At 34.3% G+C, this 18,357-nt stretch overlaps 1 protein-coding gene across 2 annotated transcripts in view; it reads left to right on the forward strand.

The window, feature by feature from the left end:
* The first annotated feature begins 757 nt into the window (after positions 1-757).
* Positions 758-18,357, forward strand: part of A1CF (APOBEC1 complementation factor) — a 52,147-nt gene continuing 34,547 nt past the window's right edge. For both annotated transcript variants that reach the window (XM_007963450.3, XM_038009216.2), the window contains exons 1-2: positions 758-856; positions 17,209-17,343. In XM_007963450.3, coding sequence (XP_007961641.1) covers positions 758-856; positions 17,209-17,343 — 234 coding nt within the window. The remainder of the gene's footprint in view (positions 857-17,208; positions 17,344-18,357) is intronic.

Here is an 18,357-nt window from a genome sequence, read left to right on the forward strand (position 1 = left end):
TATATCTGTATACACAAACATGAACATATGTAAACTTTCATCACTTTTTAGAATTTACAGAAGTTTCATTGTACTCTACCGAACACGTCTGTGGTATGTGATCTGGATGTTAGCAAACCCTTCCACGTCAACTCAAAAGCATCCATTGTTCTTGCTTTGTTAAAATTAATGTCACATTTTTATTACATAAAGTACTTTGCATGATGACTTCTGTGTATATGATACTGGCACATTTTGTTCTAAACGTTTGTCTTTGGAGAATAAGTAGATAACTATATTGGTGGACACATAGACTAAAGATCAATCTCTGAGAATTCTGATGCCTTATCTTAGTCATTAGAATTAGCGACAGTGCCCTCTTCCTGCATCTGTAAGGAACGTCCTTCATATTATTTTAATAGATGTGAGCTGATCTGTTTTTGAGTATTTGGTGACATACTGAGATAAGTGGATTCAGAATTACTAATCTGCATTATAATTGGAGAATGGGTATTGTTCTTTTTTTTGTTTCTAACTTTCAACTAATATTGTGCATTTTTAAAAGTTTTTTTTTAGAGTACATTTACACAGCCTTGTTTGTAAGCTACTCTTAGTTGCTCTAACTTTAATGACTCATTTACAGAGAATATTTCCTAAAGATGTCCTTCATAAAAAGGAGAAGTTTGGACTTGACAACAGTAATTTACTTAATTTATCTTAAATTTGGTTTCAGTGAGCAACCCTAATTAACCTGATTTTTTGCTGATAATCACTCTCAATGGAATCAAATCACAAATCCGGGGATGGATTGAGCGGCACCCAGAAGGAAGCAGCCCTCCGCGCACTGGTCCAGCGCACAGGATATAGCTTGGTCCAGGTAGGAACTTCTTGTGAAATCTCCTGAGACTCACTACTGAATTTGCACAGTGGTGGGAATATTAGTGGTCCTAAGATGCAAAATGGGAATGGTCAGTTACATTCTAAAAGAGAAGGAAATTGCAACATTTCTGTTTTGTAGATGACCCTGAATGTAACCTTCTTTCTACTCTAAGTTATCAGTTCAACCTTAACTTGTCACAGAATCAGTGTCCACAGTTATAGAGACTATCACAAAAAGGCAGCTAGAATTTGCCACCCAACGCTGTGAAGTAGCACCACATTGGTGTTTCAGGAATCAGCAGAAAATAAACTACAGCAGGAACCAGGCTTAGCTTCCAGAGAGATCACTGCACACATAAGACTTCTACATGTGGGATCCAAGGAATGAACGCTTTGTGTCTAGCTGCTGAAGTTTATTTTCTCAGAACACTTGCTCATCCAATCTAGGATATGTAATACTAACTTCTCTCCACGTTCAGCATTTTGTAAAAGGAAAAAAGAAAACACCACAATCTTAAAACTGTCTATTTATAGACACTGTCTTTTAGAAATTATCTGTATATTATTATCTTTATGATATCTTCTTTTAGAGAACTAAAATGCATTTAAAAATGTAGTGTTAGATACATATATTATCTTATTTAAAGAGAAAAATGGTGCTTTTCTACAGTAGGACAAAATATTTTAATTTCTCAGCTATTTTCTTTCACTCACATATTTTCCCAACTTAACCAAATCTAGATACTACTATGAATTCAAATGTCTTGTGTGATTAGCAATAAAATATACAATAGTGTCTTTTCATTAGATGCTCCTTTGTCAGTTGCAAATTTTACATTTATTTTATTTATTTATTTATTTTTGAGATGGAGTCTCGCTCTGTCACCCAGGTTGGAGTGCAGTGGCACAATCTTGGCTCACTGCAAGCTCTGCCTCCCGGGTTCACACCATTCTCCTGCCTCAGCCTCTGGAGTAACTGGGACTACAGGCGCCCACCACCACGTCTGGCTAATTAGTATATAATGTATATACACACACACACACACATATATATGTATATATACACAAAACAACACACACACATATATATGTGTATATATACACATATATATGTGTGTGTGTGTATATGTATATATATATTTCTTTTAGTAGAGACGGGGTTTCACTGTGTTAGCCAGGATGGTCTCGATCTCCTGACCTCGTGATCCATCCACCTTGGCCTCCCAAAGTGCTGGGATTATAGGCATGAGCCACCGCTCCCGGCCAAAATGTACATTTATTTTTAATTAATTTTTATAAATCATAGCATGCTTTGTTAGACATAATATAATAATAAAGTTATTTTCTTCATCCTAATTAAGAGTGTTAGTCTTCTTTAAGATTTCAAAAAGTTTCTATTATTTCATAGGTGACTTTTTGAAGTTTCATTTAAGTCAATGGAGATACTGACATATTAGTTTTTTTAATACTTAAAAGTCAAATTATTTTAGGCTCATTAATAAACTTTTGAAAAGAGCGTTTTCTTTCTTTTTGCAATCAACACTTTCATAAATGTTATAAAAACAAGAATGTTTTTGAATCTTTTTAAAATTTTGAACTTCTTGATATTAGAAACATTTGTGCAAAGACAGTGGAAATAGAAAACATTTCAACCCTTTCAAACAGCAATCTGTTAATAGTTATATATAAGAGTGTTCCCTTTCTGGAACTGTATTTCTAATGACCCATAATATAAGATAGAAATATGTATAAATCTGTCTAGGGTGAGATTAGCTGTAATGCATATCACAAACTTAAATGTATAAATATAAGAAAATTATTAAGTGAACTATGAAGGTATAATTATTATACTCAACAAGCAGAATTTATGAAAAATAATCCTAAAACAATATAAATTGTCAATTACATTAAATTCAATTCTGGGTACTGGTTCTTCCTTTTCCCCCAGATGAAATTCAGGTTAAGTCTCATAACTTTTCTGGTAACGTCCAGGTAATAAAAGATCCTTCATTAAAAAAATTGATATTTTTTCATATTGATGTTATTCCAAACTAGATCGTTTGGGATAATAGTAAAGACATAAAATCATTCAAAGTTACAGTTATTTCCCTTTCCCAAGTATGTCAGAGTGGAGGATAATTTCTTTTCTGTTTTTCTGCACTGTGTTTTCCTCTTTCAACACCAGTTTGGTAACTACAATTTCTGACTCCTGATGGAAGCAGACGGGAGAAATAAAAGCAAAGGAAATGATGAAGGGAAGCTTTTACTGAGCTACCTTCATTGGGTTCTTGGGCCTAACAGGTACCGAAGCTTGTGAGATTCTTTGTAGGATCCTCAGACACCTAGCCTTCTGCTGGGTTCTCTTTGATATTTGAAGCAGCCCTCATGGAGAGGATGGAAGATAATAATTAATTCCTACATGTGGCCATACTCTGGTCCCCTGGAAACACGCATTCCCTGGAATGTGGAAATACCTAGCAAAATCTGGAAACACCCCTGGAAACACCCAGCAAAATCTGGAAGTTGAGGTGACACAAAGCAACCACTTCTCCTTGCCAACAACAAAGCTGCAGGCCAACCCATTGTTCACAGTGAGAGATTTCAGAACTGAGTTAGACCCACCAGCTTAGTGTGTTCCCCAAACACAAAGGCAGGGAATACACATCAAGCTGTCTAAGTGGTTTCTCCTGCTTTAGGCAAAATGATAGGTGCCTCCCAATCCCTTCCACTTAGGGGGAACTAAGACTCACAACACAACAGCAGTTGTCTCCAAATATCTTTCTGTAAATTCTAAAACTCCTCTCAAACTCTCCAATCTTTTTTCTAAGCTTAGGGTGTAAGGTGACAGTTAACAATAGAAAAATAGTTTCCTGCTACCTTCTCATCCTGCTTGGCACTCTAGTCACTTGGTTTCATACCTAAACCAGAGGCCAGAGTTAATGATAATTTATTACATATTTCAAAATAGCTAGAAGAGAAGATTTGAAATGTTCCTAACACAAATAAATGTTTGAGGTGAAGGATATCCTATACCCTGATTTGATCCTTACCTGATTTGATCATTACATATTGTATGCATGTATTAAAATATCACACATGGACTCCTTAAATGTGTACAATCATTATGCATCCATTTTAAAAGTCTAATTCCATCTTAAAATCTTGTTACAGATGAAATAGTATTCAGTTACTAACAGTAATCATATAAAAAATTCTGAAGGGCAATTGTAACACATTACTGTTAAAGCTATGAAGAAAGCTTGCAAATAATTTTTTTGAGAAGAGACCCAAATAACAATGGAGATAATCTTACTCCATTAAAAAATTTTACTCCATTGTAAGGTCAAATGTTATGATTTAAGGACATTTATCTGATACAGAAAATAATGATATGTATAATTTAAAATATTTACATATAAAATACTCCTAAAATATATGGCCAATCTTTATTTTACATTGATCTTACCTATTCAATAATATTCAGAAAATCTTTATAATAACGACCTAGACCACAAGTTAATTGTAATAATAATAATAATAACAAAAAATATTCTAACTGCTTTGTGTATACTAACTCATCTAGTCCTTACTATACACTGTGTGGTAGCTACTGTGTTTATCCCCAATTTCCTGATGAAGAAAACAAGGCACAAACAATTTAGGTAACTTGTGAGATGAAGATTCTGTTGTTATTGGCCAAAATTTTTGGTTAGACTCAGAAAACTAAGAGTTGTTATAATGTTGTTGCAATGTGACTTTTAAGATTGCAATTTTAGAGATCAGCATGCTAGAGCATATGAAAAACTTTTTTTGGAACCTAAACTTTGTAACATGATTCACTTTAAGTAATATTCATTAGCAGCGTGACTGTTGAATCAGAAGTGCTTCAATAATGTAGAAGCCTAATGTTCCAAAAGCTAGTTATCTATACCTAAGTCCTCTAATAAAAAATGTAAATACCTATATAATTCAATCATTTTGAATGAATTGAAGAATGCCTCCTGATTTTGGCTACAGAGTGTGGAAAATTATCCAAGACTTTAAATCAGAAGGCCTATAATCTAATCTAGTGCCTACCGCATATGAGTTGTACGATCTTGAATAAGTCCCTTAACATCTCCAGGCCATAATCTCCTGGAAGATCAGCTAGGCAATACCCAACTATTTGTCCATGATTTTTGTGATTCTAGTATCTTCTGAATCTAGTCACTGGTTAGCACACTGGACTATTCGGTCGAAAGGGTAGCCTAAATATGTAGAAACACAACTTCAAACTCTTTGTAACTTAAGGAAAATCCTTTAGTCTTACTAATACTTCAGCCTTCCTACTCTGGATTATACAAAAGATTAATACGATTATCCAAAAAGAAAGAAAGAAAGGCAACATTAAGAACATCAAGTTTACTTCTTTAAAAAAGTTTTGTACAAAAATTAAGATAAAGAAACATCTTAATACAGTCCAAGAAGCATACCCATAAAATGATAGTTTAGAATTTTATAAATTAGGGTTTGAAGGATTTACTTTTGCTGTATCTTTGCGGTCTCTGATATTGAATGTTGAATATTTGCAGAACAAGAATTCAAAAAACAGAGGGTGATGAATTTGTGCTCTCTTATCACTAGCAGGACAAATACAGCTATCAAAAATAGAATTTTGTGAGTTACTTAATAACGTGACCCAGGCTTTTATGTAGCAACTGATGCAATAATGCTGGCTTCTAAGGGTTTGGAAATATGCTTTGTGATCTCTTTTTAAAATAATTAAATATCTTTGGATAGTGATGGCTGAAGTTTTTATCAAAGTACTTTAGAGAATAAAAGAGATGTAATGCAGTACCCCGCATATAGTAAGTATTCAATACATACTTTTGATGAAAACTGTGTAATGTTACTAAGTTAAACTTTAAGCTTCATAATTGTATTATGCCTTGTAAAAATATTTTTAAAGAAAGTATGCTACAGTATTAACATGTGAATAGTCTTTGTCTCTGGGTAATGGAATTATGTATGGGAATTCTTTTCTCTACTTTTTTATTCTTAACTGTACTTACAAATTTCAAAAGCTAGTATATACTTCTCTGATAGCTAAAGACAAAAAAAATTCACAATATGATGAGCCTTTCCTCAAGAATGCGTTAATGATGTGGGTCATAAACTATGATATGTGATGCTCCTCCCACATGAAATTTTCTCCTTAGAACTAGAAAAATACATTCTCACAGGTGAGCATATTCAGAAACATATACACTTCCACCCAATGTGGTGTCTGTTGACATCAAGTTTAATTCTACTGCAACTAAACCTAAATGTATATTTAATAAAAATCACCCTCAAGTAGTCTGAATATTTTTAAAAATAGACTCATTATATCTAATATATATAAAATTTAAAATGTGGTGTGTATTAGCTTTGTTTACCCAGTTATCCTATTGGTAATCTATTTTCTAAAAATCATTACAGCACAATTTTTATGAGGTATGATAGTCCCCTTGCTTTCGTAAACCAGTGATCATCCTACATAAACATCAAGATTTTTTGTTTTGTTTTGTCCTTCTCTTTTGCTTCTTTAGTCCCTATTATTGAGAAAAATGTATTAGTGCTGGGTCTTGGGATTATAGAATATAAAAATGCAGTACCTGACCTAAAGTTCATATAAAGTGGGTGAAATGAAAAAGAATGCATCCAAAATTTACAACAACAACATAAGGCAGCCTCAAATGAGCAATACAGCTGTGAGTACCAAAAAGATCAGCATTTTCTGTATAGAGCCTTAAAAGTGACAATGCTCTTTGACCTGAGGAATGAGGACAAACACTTAGGCATAACGATGTTCATCATGCTGAAATTTATAATTTTTTAGAAATTTAAACTTAAACATATCCTAAATATCCAATATAATATTAATGGTCAAATAAACTATGATCATTCTTATATTTTCAAATTATATAGTAATATAAAATTATGATTTCAAATAATTTTCAAAGACATGGAGAAGTATTCAAATTTTAACATTTAGTTAAAAATCTGAAGGCTACATATAAATTTGTGAAGAATATTTTAAGAAATTATTCACATATAATAAAGAATATTGTAAAATAACAAAGTATAATCTCTTAGTTTTTCTTGCCTGATGCTCTTCTTCATTTTCTAAATTTTCTATAATAAATGCAGATCATTTTTATTACAAGGAAAAAATCTCATAAGCCAGAAAAGATTTCTAAGGGTCATTCGGTCAGGAGTAAAAAAAAAAAAAAGAAAAAAATCATGGAAAAAAACTTCATGATTAAATTTGGGTGATAAGTCCCTAGGTTCACTAGACTATTCTTTCTAATTCTACATATACATGAAATTTTTTTAATATTGATATAGTCCAATCCTTTTGTTTTGCAGTTAGAAAATAAGCCCCAGAGGTACACAATTATAAATCAGGGGTCAACAAACTATGCCCCATGAACCAAATGTGGCTACAGCTTGTTTATGTAGTAATTGCAGGCTATGAATTTTGTTTTTTTACATTTTAAGGATTTTTTTTTTAAAAAGCCTAAAATATCAAGTATTTGGCCTTTTACCAAAAAAAAAAAAAAACATTGCTGACTCCAACCTGATTCCTTAACCTAGCGCTCTATATTAGAAGCGAGTCTAGGTTTTAAAGAAAATTATTTAATTTAGTATTTAATCTTCTGTAAAAGAAGTAGGTGCATCCCTTCTTGTGCTGCCTATTCACACCAACTCAAGCGCTGGGCCCTCACTCATTCATTTATTAATTCATTTGTTGATTCCATCACAAAGAGAGACACGTTTCTACCTTTATGAAGATTAGTCTCATAGAAAAGATAGAAAATAAACAGATAAAGAAACAAGCAAAATAATTACAGATCATGGTAAGTGCCAAGAATGTGATAAACCAGGTTGTATAAAACAGAAAGCCAGGTGACCTTCTTTAGGAAAAATGACAGTGGAAGCTAAGACTTATAAGATGAGAGCAAATGTACTTTGCAAGGAGCCAAGTATCCCTGGAAGATGGAACACACAAGCAGTACTCCTTAAAGAAAATATTTATAAAATACAGAACACTTTTGGGTAGTGAAGACATTAATGTGTCTTAATCTCAAAGATCTAGTGAGATTACAGCAGATAAGTAGGTGGCTTTCATCTTTCCCTTCCTCTATTAATCAGCCATGGACCTGGTGTCCTGGGAACAATCTCCTCAACCTAGGAACAAAGTACAGTTTTCAATTCCCACCCCTCACACTTTCCTTTCTATGTATACTCTCTTGTATGGAATTTCAATGAAATCACTTGTTTTGATTCTAATTTGTTCAATTCTTCAGCAAATACAAGCCATCAGGTACAAAGGATGGTGCTAGATCAAGTCTAACTGAATACCGTTCCTCTTCTAAGAGTACCCCAAATTAAGTTAACTCTCCATCTTTCCAGTTTGAGATAATGTATTTAGGTAATTTTAATTGAATGTTTCTCAAATGGCATTTTTTTCCTATAAATAATACAATAAAAATAACCTGAGGGCCTCAGGTTTACTAATTGGCTTCATCTAGACTGGCTCTAAGAGGAGCAGATGGAAAAACACTGTGGCATTGACTTTCTTTTTCAACCACTGCACAAAAAATCCTAGGGACAGAAATAGGAATTTGACTTCATGGCAAAATATAGCTCCTGGGTCCTACTTTTTCCTCTATTGCCTGTTCTCGCCACCTGCTCACATCCCTGCTATCCAAGGACTTAGGTCATTCACCAAGTGCATGGATACCAACTCTTTAAATAGGTAGCAATAAGCATCAGAACAGGATGGGACCAGTAGATCATCACAGGGTCATGCTTCCCTAAGCTTATCACCCCAGCCACCCAGAGGCCAACTTTATTTTAAAGCTCAGTAGCAATCTTTCTTCTACTAGCCAGTGATGCCATAGCATGGTGCAAAAGACTCCAAATGAAGGAGCAGTTCTGCCGAATCCCTTTGTGGAGGGGGTGTGTGCCCAACATTTGTGGGAACTTCATTACCCCAAGGAACACAGATATGTTCCAGAAGCTATTATTTCCAAATAGCAATGAATTTCTCCTCAAATAGCCTCATAGGGTGTTGGCTATATATGAAGTCTTTGATATAAGATTCAAAATCTTCATAAACTACACAAGGTAGTGTTTTCCCTTAAGCTAGAAGCACAGCGTTTTTTCTATTTTATCAGCTTAAAAATTGGTGTGAACCTCATGACCCAAACATGCAGAAGCATGACCAGGTCTTGTGAACTTTGGACTGTGTGTGCTGACAAATTCACAGTTTTTTAAAAGTGCTATTCATTTGTTAGTACTGATTGGCAAATAAAATTAAGTGACTCTTCAACGTCAGAACCTGAAAGCTTACCATTATGAGATGCAAAGACAGCTTTCAAATAAGCTAGGCAAAGAAGAAATTATTGAGATCACAGTTCCTTGCAGTCATGAATTTGTATAGGATTTCAGCAGCTGTGATCCTTTATAACATTGTTAAAGAGGTGCTGAGCAGGGAACCAAGATGGCATTAAATGGTACATTGTCCACATCATTAAATAACATCCAATCCCATATAGAGAGAATTATTCCACTTTCAGTTCTCCTTCAGGCTTTTAGGTGAGGAAAGCTAGTTGTTGGAGGTATGATTTAAACACCTCTCCAGGCCCTGCTAACCTTTTTAAGTCCCGAGAGCAGGACTAGAGTGCAGAGCTTTTAGTAGATGACAGTGTCTAGGTAGAAGTTGATCATGATTTCCCTTGTTTGCAATTGTTTTTATAATTACCGTCCATTTGTGGGAAATGACACTGATATTCCACTTACAAGAACAATATATATTTTCTTTTTGGTATAAGTTTATTTAAGTAACAAAGTGAATCCACGCATAAAGTCATTAGGTAATTAACAGAATAGGTGTCAATTGGACATGGAATTGGAGATACACTGATTTTTAAAATTACAACAACATCCTCTTAAGGCTCCAATTGACTAACTCACAAAACATCCTATGAACATTTTCCTCCATTAAACATGATATCAAATTCAGCCTTCCTTTCACAAGCACCCTCACACTCCCACAGGACTACTGCAATCACCTAGTCAACCCTCCTACTCCTTCATAAATGAAATAAAGTCAGAAAAGATTTAGTGCCTTGCCGAGTCCCTCAGCTTGTCAGAAATTAAAATTCACAAGGGTGTTGTAAGGAGAAGAATGATTGTATAAAATTCCTTACATGCCTCAAACCCGGTGCATTAGATGGGATTATGTTTGGCATATGTTGAACCAGGAAAAGACAGAAGAGCAATTAACCAAACCAAATGTTCTTTATTATGTCTTTATCTGCACATGGGAAGTTTTGCATAACTTAATCAGATCTAGAGGCAATAATAATAATTAATTCTGAAAGGCAGATTGTATCTGAAAGTAAACAAAATGTTATTGGGCCTATTGAATAAATTACACATTCTGTAAGGATAAAAGCCCCAAACGGATTAAGGAATGACTAAAGTTGTCATCTAATTACTTCTTGGAAGGAATTTAGAGGTTCCTATAGATGGAAGCAGTGTGTCTGGGCACGTGCCCAGAGCCAGAAGTAAGAAGTAAGCAGGAATTCTACAGCAATTCCTGACCTCAAAAAAAGGAAATAATGCTTTGCAGTTCATCGTTATGCAAACTTTGCTGGAAAAGGTAAGCAGAGGGTTGTAGAAGTGACTTGGCATTTTACAAATTCTCTTTTATAGAAAAACACACACACAAATGCTTTTTGTTTTCTAATTTTGAAAAACACTCAAAAATATTTTCTGTTTTGTAATTTTGAAAGAAAAAATGTTTTGTTTTCTAATTTTGTCTATTTTCAAATTCAATATTCTCATGAATGACCAAAATCTTACATTATAAGAAGTTTTGCAAAAACACAACATTTTAAAAAGCCTATTTGCTTTTGAATGCTTCAAATGTTGATACTGAATAATCCTTAAAGGGAAATTATTAAAATATGTTATTAAATGCATCAATTTGATAACATAAATTGCTTCTGCTTCCATAAGATAGTTAACAACTTCAAGTGAAATTAGGATTAATTTCCTTGGAAATAGACTTTTAATAGTCAACCTTCCAAAGTGAAACAGGAAGGTGACTCATAATTTACTAATAGTTGTTCCTCAGAAGAACCATATCATATATTTTTTAAAGATAAAATGTCAGGGCTTTGTAAAAAGTGAAACCAATAAATGAATTTTCAAGAGCCAAGAGCCATTTGCATCTTTCTTCATGATTTTTGCCATAGATACATGCCACCAATACTATTTATTTGGAATTCATTCAATCAACTCACTATTTTTAGTCATTTATTTTAAAAGTAAACTTTTTCTCACTTATGTAAGAAACCCACAGGTTTTGTGTGCTAATTATGCTTTTTCCAATGTACATTAAAATAAATGCATAATTATTAAAATAAGAAATATTGACCTATAAACTACCTAATATCATCCTCATATATTTTGAGAAACACTAGGCTGCATGATGATAAAGCTAAATTAATATTTGAATATTATGTTCATATCCTAGCTTTTCCTGTCATTGTTTCTAATTCTACATCTCTACAAAATTTCCACAACTCATTTAGTCTTTATATCACAATTTTTATTACTCTTCGTACTTTAGGAACATTATATCTGGCATTCATGTTGCATACACCTTGTAAAAATTGTAGAAAATAACTAATAGAAATAATGCCAACTTCTACAGTATATTAAGCCAAATAAATTTTGCTTTCTAAATTCCAGTCTAAAAACAGATTTTACCAACATGAAATCACTGATTTTAACAAGATGTGAAGGTGAACAAACTATACAAAATAGTTAATTTTATATACAAGTTAAAAATGAATATTCCTTACAGCACTGTTTGTTGTCCTCAGGCAACAAAAACCTTGGAAGAGACCAAAGGCAAAATCACGTTGAAGAGGGTCCTGTTGGTACATTTTACGGCCCCATAGACTTTCCTTAAACTATCTATCACATAATGAAGGATCTAGTGTATAGGTGGAATACAATAGAAATAGCGTCTAATAAATACTTTTATTCAATTTCACAAATCAATAACTAGGAAAGTACAGTATAGACTCATGAAACACAAGTGACATAGTCAAGAGAGATGTTCTCCATGCCTTGTTGTCAACTTTAACAACCATACACTGGAGTTTGGTCACAGAACCACTGTTCTGGGCATGGTCCTGGTGACTGGCAAGCTGGTAAAGGCTTGAAGTGCTACTAAGCAAGCGTAGATTGGCCAGGACCCAAGGGAACAGGAGCAGGAATAAATACAAACCTGGTCAATTGGAAAATGCATAGGAAAACATCTGAAACAAGTTTAGATATGAAAAATACACAGTTTCTTCCCTCTTACGGAGAGGGGAAAAAAGAAACAAAGAACCAAAGAGAACCACAAAGATGATTACAAACTTGAAATATGAACTTTCCAAAGAGCCATTAAAGAAACTGAAATTACTACTCAGGAAAAAACAGGCTGAATGAGGGTTCATTAATTAATGTCCTTCCAGTTATGAATGAGCTTGTTTATGGGAAACAGTAACCATCTGGTGTCCATGATTGGTGAAGTTGAGCAGGAAAATAAATGTAACACACACCATGAGGATTTAAGAGGCTGGTAAGCCTGAGAAGAATAATCATCACAATTTTTGAATACTATATAGGCCATAAAGTTCACCAAATTGAGAATTGCAAGGAAGCCTGGAAAAATCAATGATAGGACCTTTATTCTAGTGTTTTCTACAATAAATTAAACCAGTGTGATATTAGACAAGTTATGTATCTCTGGCCTTAGTTTCCTCCTCTATAAAATTAGTATATTGTGTTAATGTAAAAATGAAAGAGAGATAATGTAACTACAAGCATCTTCACATTTTGTCTCTGCTGTTTACTGCTTGTATGAATTTGGACATATTTTTTGCCTTGGATTCCTTGCCTATAAAATGAAAATAATAGTAGTAGCATCCTCATAGATTTGTTAAGAAGATTAAATGAATGTAAAACACTCAGCAAAATACCTAATTCAATTGGAGATAGTTGTTTTTGCTGCCATTACTATCATGTGCAACTAACAGAAGCTAACTCTAACTGGCTAAGTAGGAAAGAGTTTATTGAAAGGATACTGGTTCACAGAAACTTTAGATGTGGAGAATCCGATTCAAGGGTAAACTTTTAAGAACAAAACCCAAAACCACATCACATATTTGTCATGATAAGAAAATGTTATCTACCATCACAGAATGCTCAAAATTAACGTTTGCACCATTTGTGACTTTTGCATCAGAACTCAATTTTAGTAAAGAAAACCATGATTGTCCATGGTTTAGTAAAGGAAACCATGGTTTTCCAATAACCATGATGGCCCCAGCTGCAAGGAAGGCTGGAGAAATCAAGTGTCTGTCATTTTTAAGTTCTATAGGAGAAGGCAATTTTTGCCCAGATTCCCCAGGTATATAACAAGTTCAAATGCTCAGTGGCCAAAATTAACTCAGTTCATTCAACCTCCATGCTAAGACTTATGGCTTAGAATGATTTATTGAGGAAGGTTTTGTGGGTTTTATCCAAGGTCAAGAAGATGGTAGACATAATCTCTTGAAGACTCAATGGCTCCATCATGAAAGACTTGAAATATCTGTGATAGGAGGAAATTTCCAAGTAATCTTGACATATAAACTGAGTAATTGGGTAGGCTCAGCATCCAGTATTTAAATTAAAGCCACTAGATTTATAGTTAGAAATTGTGTCCTCAATTGTTAATTTACATAGGTGAAGACTTTCCACCTATTTGTATATGACTCTAGAGAGACAACGGTTTCTAAGTCTTTGATCGGAAAAATAAAAGTTTCCAGAGTTTGATAAACATTCTCTCATGAAAAACAAAAATCTATATTCTTTTAGTCTGACCTATTAATATATTTGTGCTGCTGGGGAGAATGCTTCCCTTGAGGAAGACATCAGCTAGGAGGGAAAAGACCAGTTATAACTGGGCTTTATCTATTTTAAACTCCTCAACTAAGAAAATAGTGCCTGACATATTAGCAACCCAGAACCCAACTGTCCTTTCTGAGTAATGGACATCTATTCTAACCCCATGACTAATGCCCAGTGCCTGTCTTAAATTGATCTGAACTTCCATTACTGGTACATTCCAAGACCAGTGGGTGGCTCACAGAGCAAATCTCCCCCACTGAGTGAACTGCAGGGCATTCCTGAACTGGTCAGACTCTTTACAGTCTCAAAAAATATTCTTTAGATTTTTTTCATGTGTTTATGAAAAACAAAGACAATTAATATTCTTTCTTGCCCAATTATTTCAGACTGTAAGCAGGTAAATCCTGCTATACACATCTTATACATAAATAGTTGGCATTTTCAGCAATTATAGCAATCAAGCAAGTTGAAGATACATTTTAAAAGGTCAATCTGATGGTTGCCTATTTATTTTCAAACTACCAAAGCTTTTCAAAGCAGAATTTCTGGAATTACCACTTTACTATTATGGAATGAAAGTTTGGTTTCCTCAACTTGAAGGGTAAAAATACCACTGAATGTATAGTAAATTTATTTCAATAATCTGTTGAATGTTATAGACATCAAAGATATACAAAAATGGGCTCAGAGGAATCATTGTCACCCAAATGGAGAGAGTTTGTCCAGGAAGGAGGCCGGTAATTTGGCAATTCAGGTTGAGTATCTTTTTTATCCAAAATGCGTAGGACCAGAAGTATTTTGGATTTCAGATTTTTTTTAATTTTAGAATTTTTGCATATGCATAATAAAGATATCTTGGGGATGGGACCTAAAGTATAAACACAAAATTCATTTATGTTTCATATACACCTTACACACATAGCTTGAAGATGATTTCATACAATGCTTTTAATAATTTTGTGTACCCCTCACATGAGGCCAAGTGTAGAATTTTCTACTTGTGGCATGATGTTGACACTGAAAAATTTTGAATTTTGGATTTTGGGGTTAGAAATATGAGACACATTTTTCCAAATATTTTATGTAATAAGATGATTGGAAATTAAAATGATTTTAAATTATAGTAGGGAATTTACTATTTAATGGCATGATATATTTTTTCATAAACAAGGAGTTTTGTTTGTTTGTTTGTTTGTTTGTTTGTTTGTTTGTTTTGAGACAGAGTCTCGCCCTGTCGCCCAGGCTGGAGTGCAGTGGCGCAATCTCGGCTCACAGCAAGCTCTGCCTCCCAGGTTCAGACCATTCTCCTGGCTCAGCCTCCTGAGTAGCTGGGACCACAGGCGCCCGCCATCATGCCTGGCTAATTTTGTGTATTTTTAGTAGAGACAGCGTTTTACCGTGTTAGCCAGGATGGTCTCGATCTTCTGACCTAGTGATCCGCCCGCCTCGGTCTCCCAACGTGTGGGGATTACAGGCATGAGCCACTGTGCCCAGCCCTTTCTTTCTTTCGTTCTTTTTTTTTTTTTTTTTTTTTTTGAGACAGAGTCTTGCTCTGTCACCCAGGCTGGAGTGCAGTGGCACCATCTCAGCTCACTGCAATATCTACTTCCCAGGTTCAAGTGATTCTCATGCCTCAGCCTCCCAAGTAACTGGGATTACAGGCATGTGCCACCATGTCCAGCTAATTTTTGTATTTTTAGTAGAGACAGGGTTTCACCATGTTGGCCAGGATGGTCTCAAACTCCTAGGCTCAAGCCATCCACCCAGCTCGGCCTCCCAAAGTGCTGGGATTACAGGCGTGAGCCACCATGCCACACCAATAGGGAATATTTTAATGTATGTATCTGTTGTAAGTGGCTTCCATACATCAAAGGAGCAAAACGGAGAAATTTAGCTGATGAACTTTGATGCCTGACTGCCTGGGTTCAAATTCTGGCTTCTCCACTTCCCAACCATGTGACTTTGGCAAATTACTTAATTTATCTGGGCTTTGGTACCTTATGTAAATGGGATAATAACAGTCCTTAACCATGGCATTAAGTAATGATAGAGCAGTATCTGACATATAGTAAGTGTTATATAAGTATTTGTTTGAAAATAAGTAAATAAATGTGTCTGAAAATATCAATTGCACATATTTAAGGTGATTATTGGTTGAGATACAAACCACTAAATTACCAAGGTTTGGGTGTTTTTTCTATAAGCATAAAGACTTCCATTTCTCAGGTTTCTCTGTGATATCAAAGTTTTGATATCACTACTGGGCAAGAATATTAGGGTAAGAAAAAAATACAAGAACTCTCTAGGCAAAAATTTAAATATTCAGTTAGATTAAAAACATACTCAGTTGTTTAAAACGAAAAAAAAAAAAGGAATCCTTGTAAAGTAGAAGACTCATATGACATTTTTTAAATTACTATTTTTAAAAACGTTGTAGGAATTATTATAAATAAAAAAGTGGTCATGACCACAGACGTCAATTAAATAATGTGTCCAAAGAACCTTTGTGCTAACACTTACAAAATAATTGAGAAAGACTCAAGTTGGTGTATATGAAGATTTAACAGGGACACCACAAGCTGCTTTACTTCAATTTCAAACAACAAACAACTGTCATACAAAACAGTGTCTTTAAACAACTAACATATGTCTTTTAAAAATCTACATAGAAAAATATTTGAAAAGGCCTATGAAATTTTAAACAGTAACCACTTCTAAGGATGAGTAGAGTGATACATTGGATAATTTTTCTTTTTACTTTACACCTCACCATGTTTTTTCCACAACATGTATTATTTTATAGCATACAACTTCTTGAAATATTAGTTGTAGAAGTTAGTAATGAACTCCTGGGCTCAAGGCATCCTTCCGCCTCAGCCAGAGTAAGTTCTAGTGTTCTATAGCACTGCAGGGTGACTACAGTTAACAATAATATATTCTCAATATGTAGTTGTAAATAGCTAGAAGAAGGCTATTCCTTGCATTCCCAACACAAAGAAATGATAAATGTTTGAGAGGATGGATATACTAATTACCCTGATCTGTTCACTCTTGGATGTGGTAAGAAAATAGATCTCTTAAGTATTCTTACTTAATGAAATTTAAAAAGAAAAAAAAACATATTTGCCTAGCAGTTTACAAGTTTTCACAATGTTTATCTCAAGCAAGCTGCTGAAGCACAGAGTGTGGTATTATAATCCACATAAAAAGCTTTATTTTTTCTCCTTTAACCAGTCCACTATTATTATTTGTCAATGATAAATACATTCCTTATTGTGAAATGATTTTGAAAAATACTCAAGGAAACTGATTTAAAGACTTGATCATTTTCTTCTCTCCTTCACACCTGCCCTGGATTTGCAGGAAAATGGACAAAGAAAATATGGTGGCCCTCCACCTGGCTGGGATGCTGCACCCCCTGAAAGAGGCTGTGAAATTTTTATTGGAAAACTTCCCCGAGACCTTTTTGAGGACGAGCTTATACCATTATGTGAAAAAGTGAGTCCAAGTTTAACGTTTAATTTTTCTTATCTTTCAAGGGAAAAATACTATTCTCTTCACTTTGCTTTCATTCTCAGCCTTTTTGGTCAATGATTGTTTCTATTCAAATTACCATTCGTCGATTATGGAGAAAGTTTCTAGTAATTGTCCCTTTATAATCACTGCCTTGACCTAGCTCTTGTCCTGTTACTGACAGCTTGAATTGCTACTATTTCTAATGACTTTCAAATCTATATCTTGTTCCCCAATCTTTCCACTCTCATGCCATCTAACTACAAACTATCCATCTACAATAATCCTACAACAACCTGTCTACAACTAGATATTGCTCCAACTTGACATTTTACTATGATTTTATAAAGTACATTTTCATTTTAAAAGAATGTATACATTTGACATGGCTCAACATGCACCTATAATCCAGAATGAAATCTTCTCCAAGTCTGAATTTTTCATCTACCTAAATGCATCAAGAAGATTAAGAATATGGCTTTTCAATTAAAGGAAGAATACAAAATTCAATTTCATTTTTAATAATTTACCAAGCAGTTTTTAGCAACAAGCAATTCCTGAAAAATTTAGTAAATATGATAATTTATCTCTCTGCCTAAATGCCAAAATCAAATTTTGTGTGTATGTTAACAGCCTCAGATTCAGAACTGCACACAAGGACAAATGATGAGGACTTAATTCTGCAAGAATCTTATACATTGAATCTGAAAATGAGCATCAAGAAACACCTGAAACATAGAAATGAAACGTGCTCAAACTCTTTCCTAATGAGCCCAGAAGACATAGGTGTATATTACTGAATACATGGGGGTGGGGTAGGGTAAGGCTGAGCTGAGAAGTGGCCAACCACAAAGGTAATGGCATGTGCTTAATGGCACTTCTCTCCAGACATGCCCCATCATATTTATTTGGGCAACCATTCCTACAGCAGCCAGCAATAGTAAATTGCTCAGTCTAGACTGCTGCAGGACAGTTGTGAGGGTAGAAGGGAGTATTATA

Source organism: Chlorocebus sabaeus, chromosome 9 (assembly GCF_047675955.1).
Source record: "Chlorocebus sabaeus isolate Y175 chromosome 9, mChlSab1.0.hap1, whole genome shotgun sequence".
In the NCBI taxonomy this organism is placed as follows: domain Eukaryota; kingdom Metazoa; phylum Chordata; class Mammalia; order Primates; family Cercopithecidae; genus Chlorocebus; species Chlorocebus sabaeus.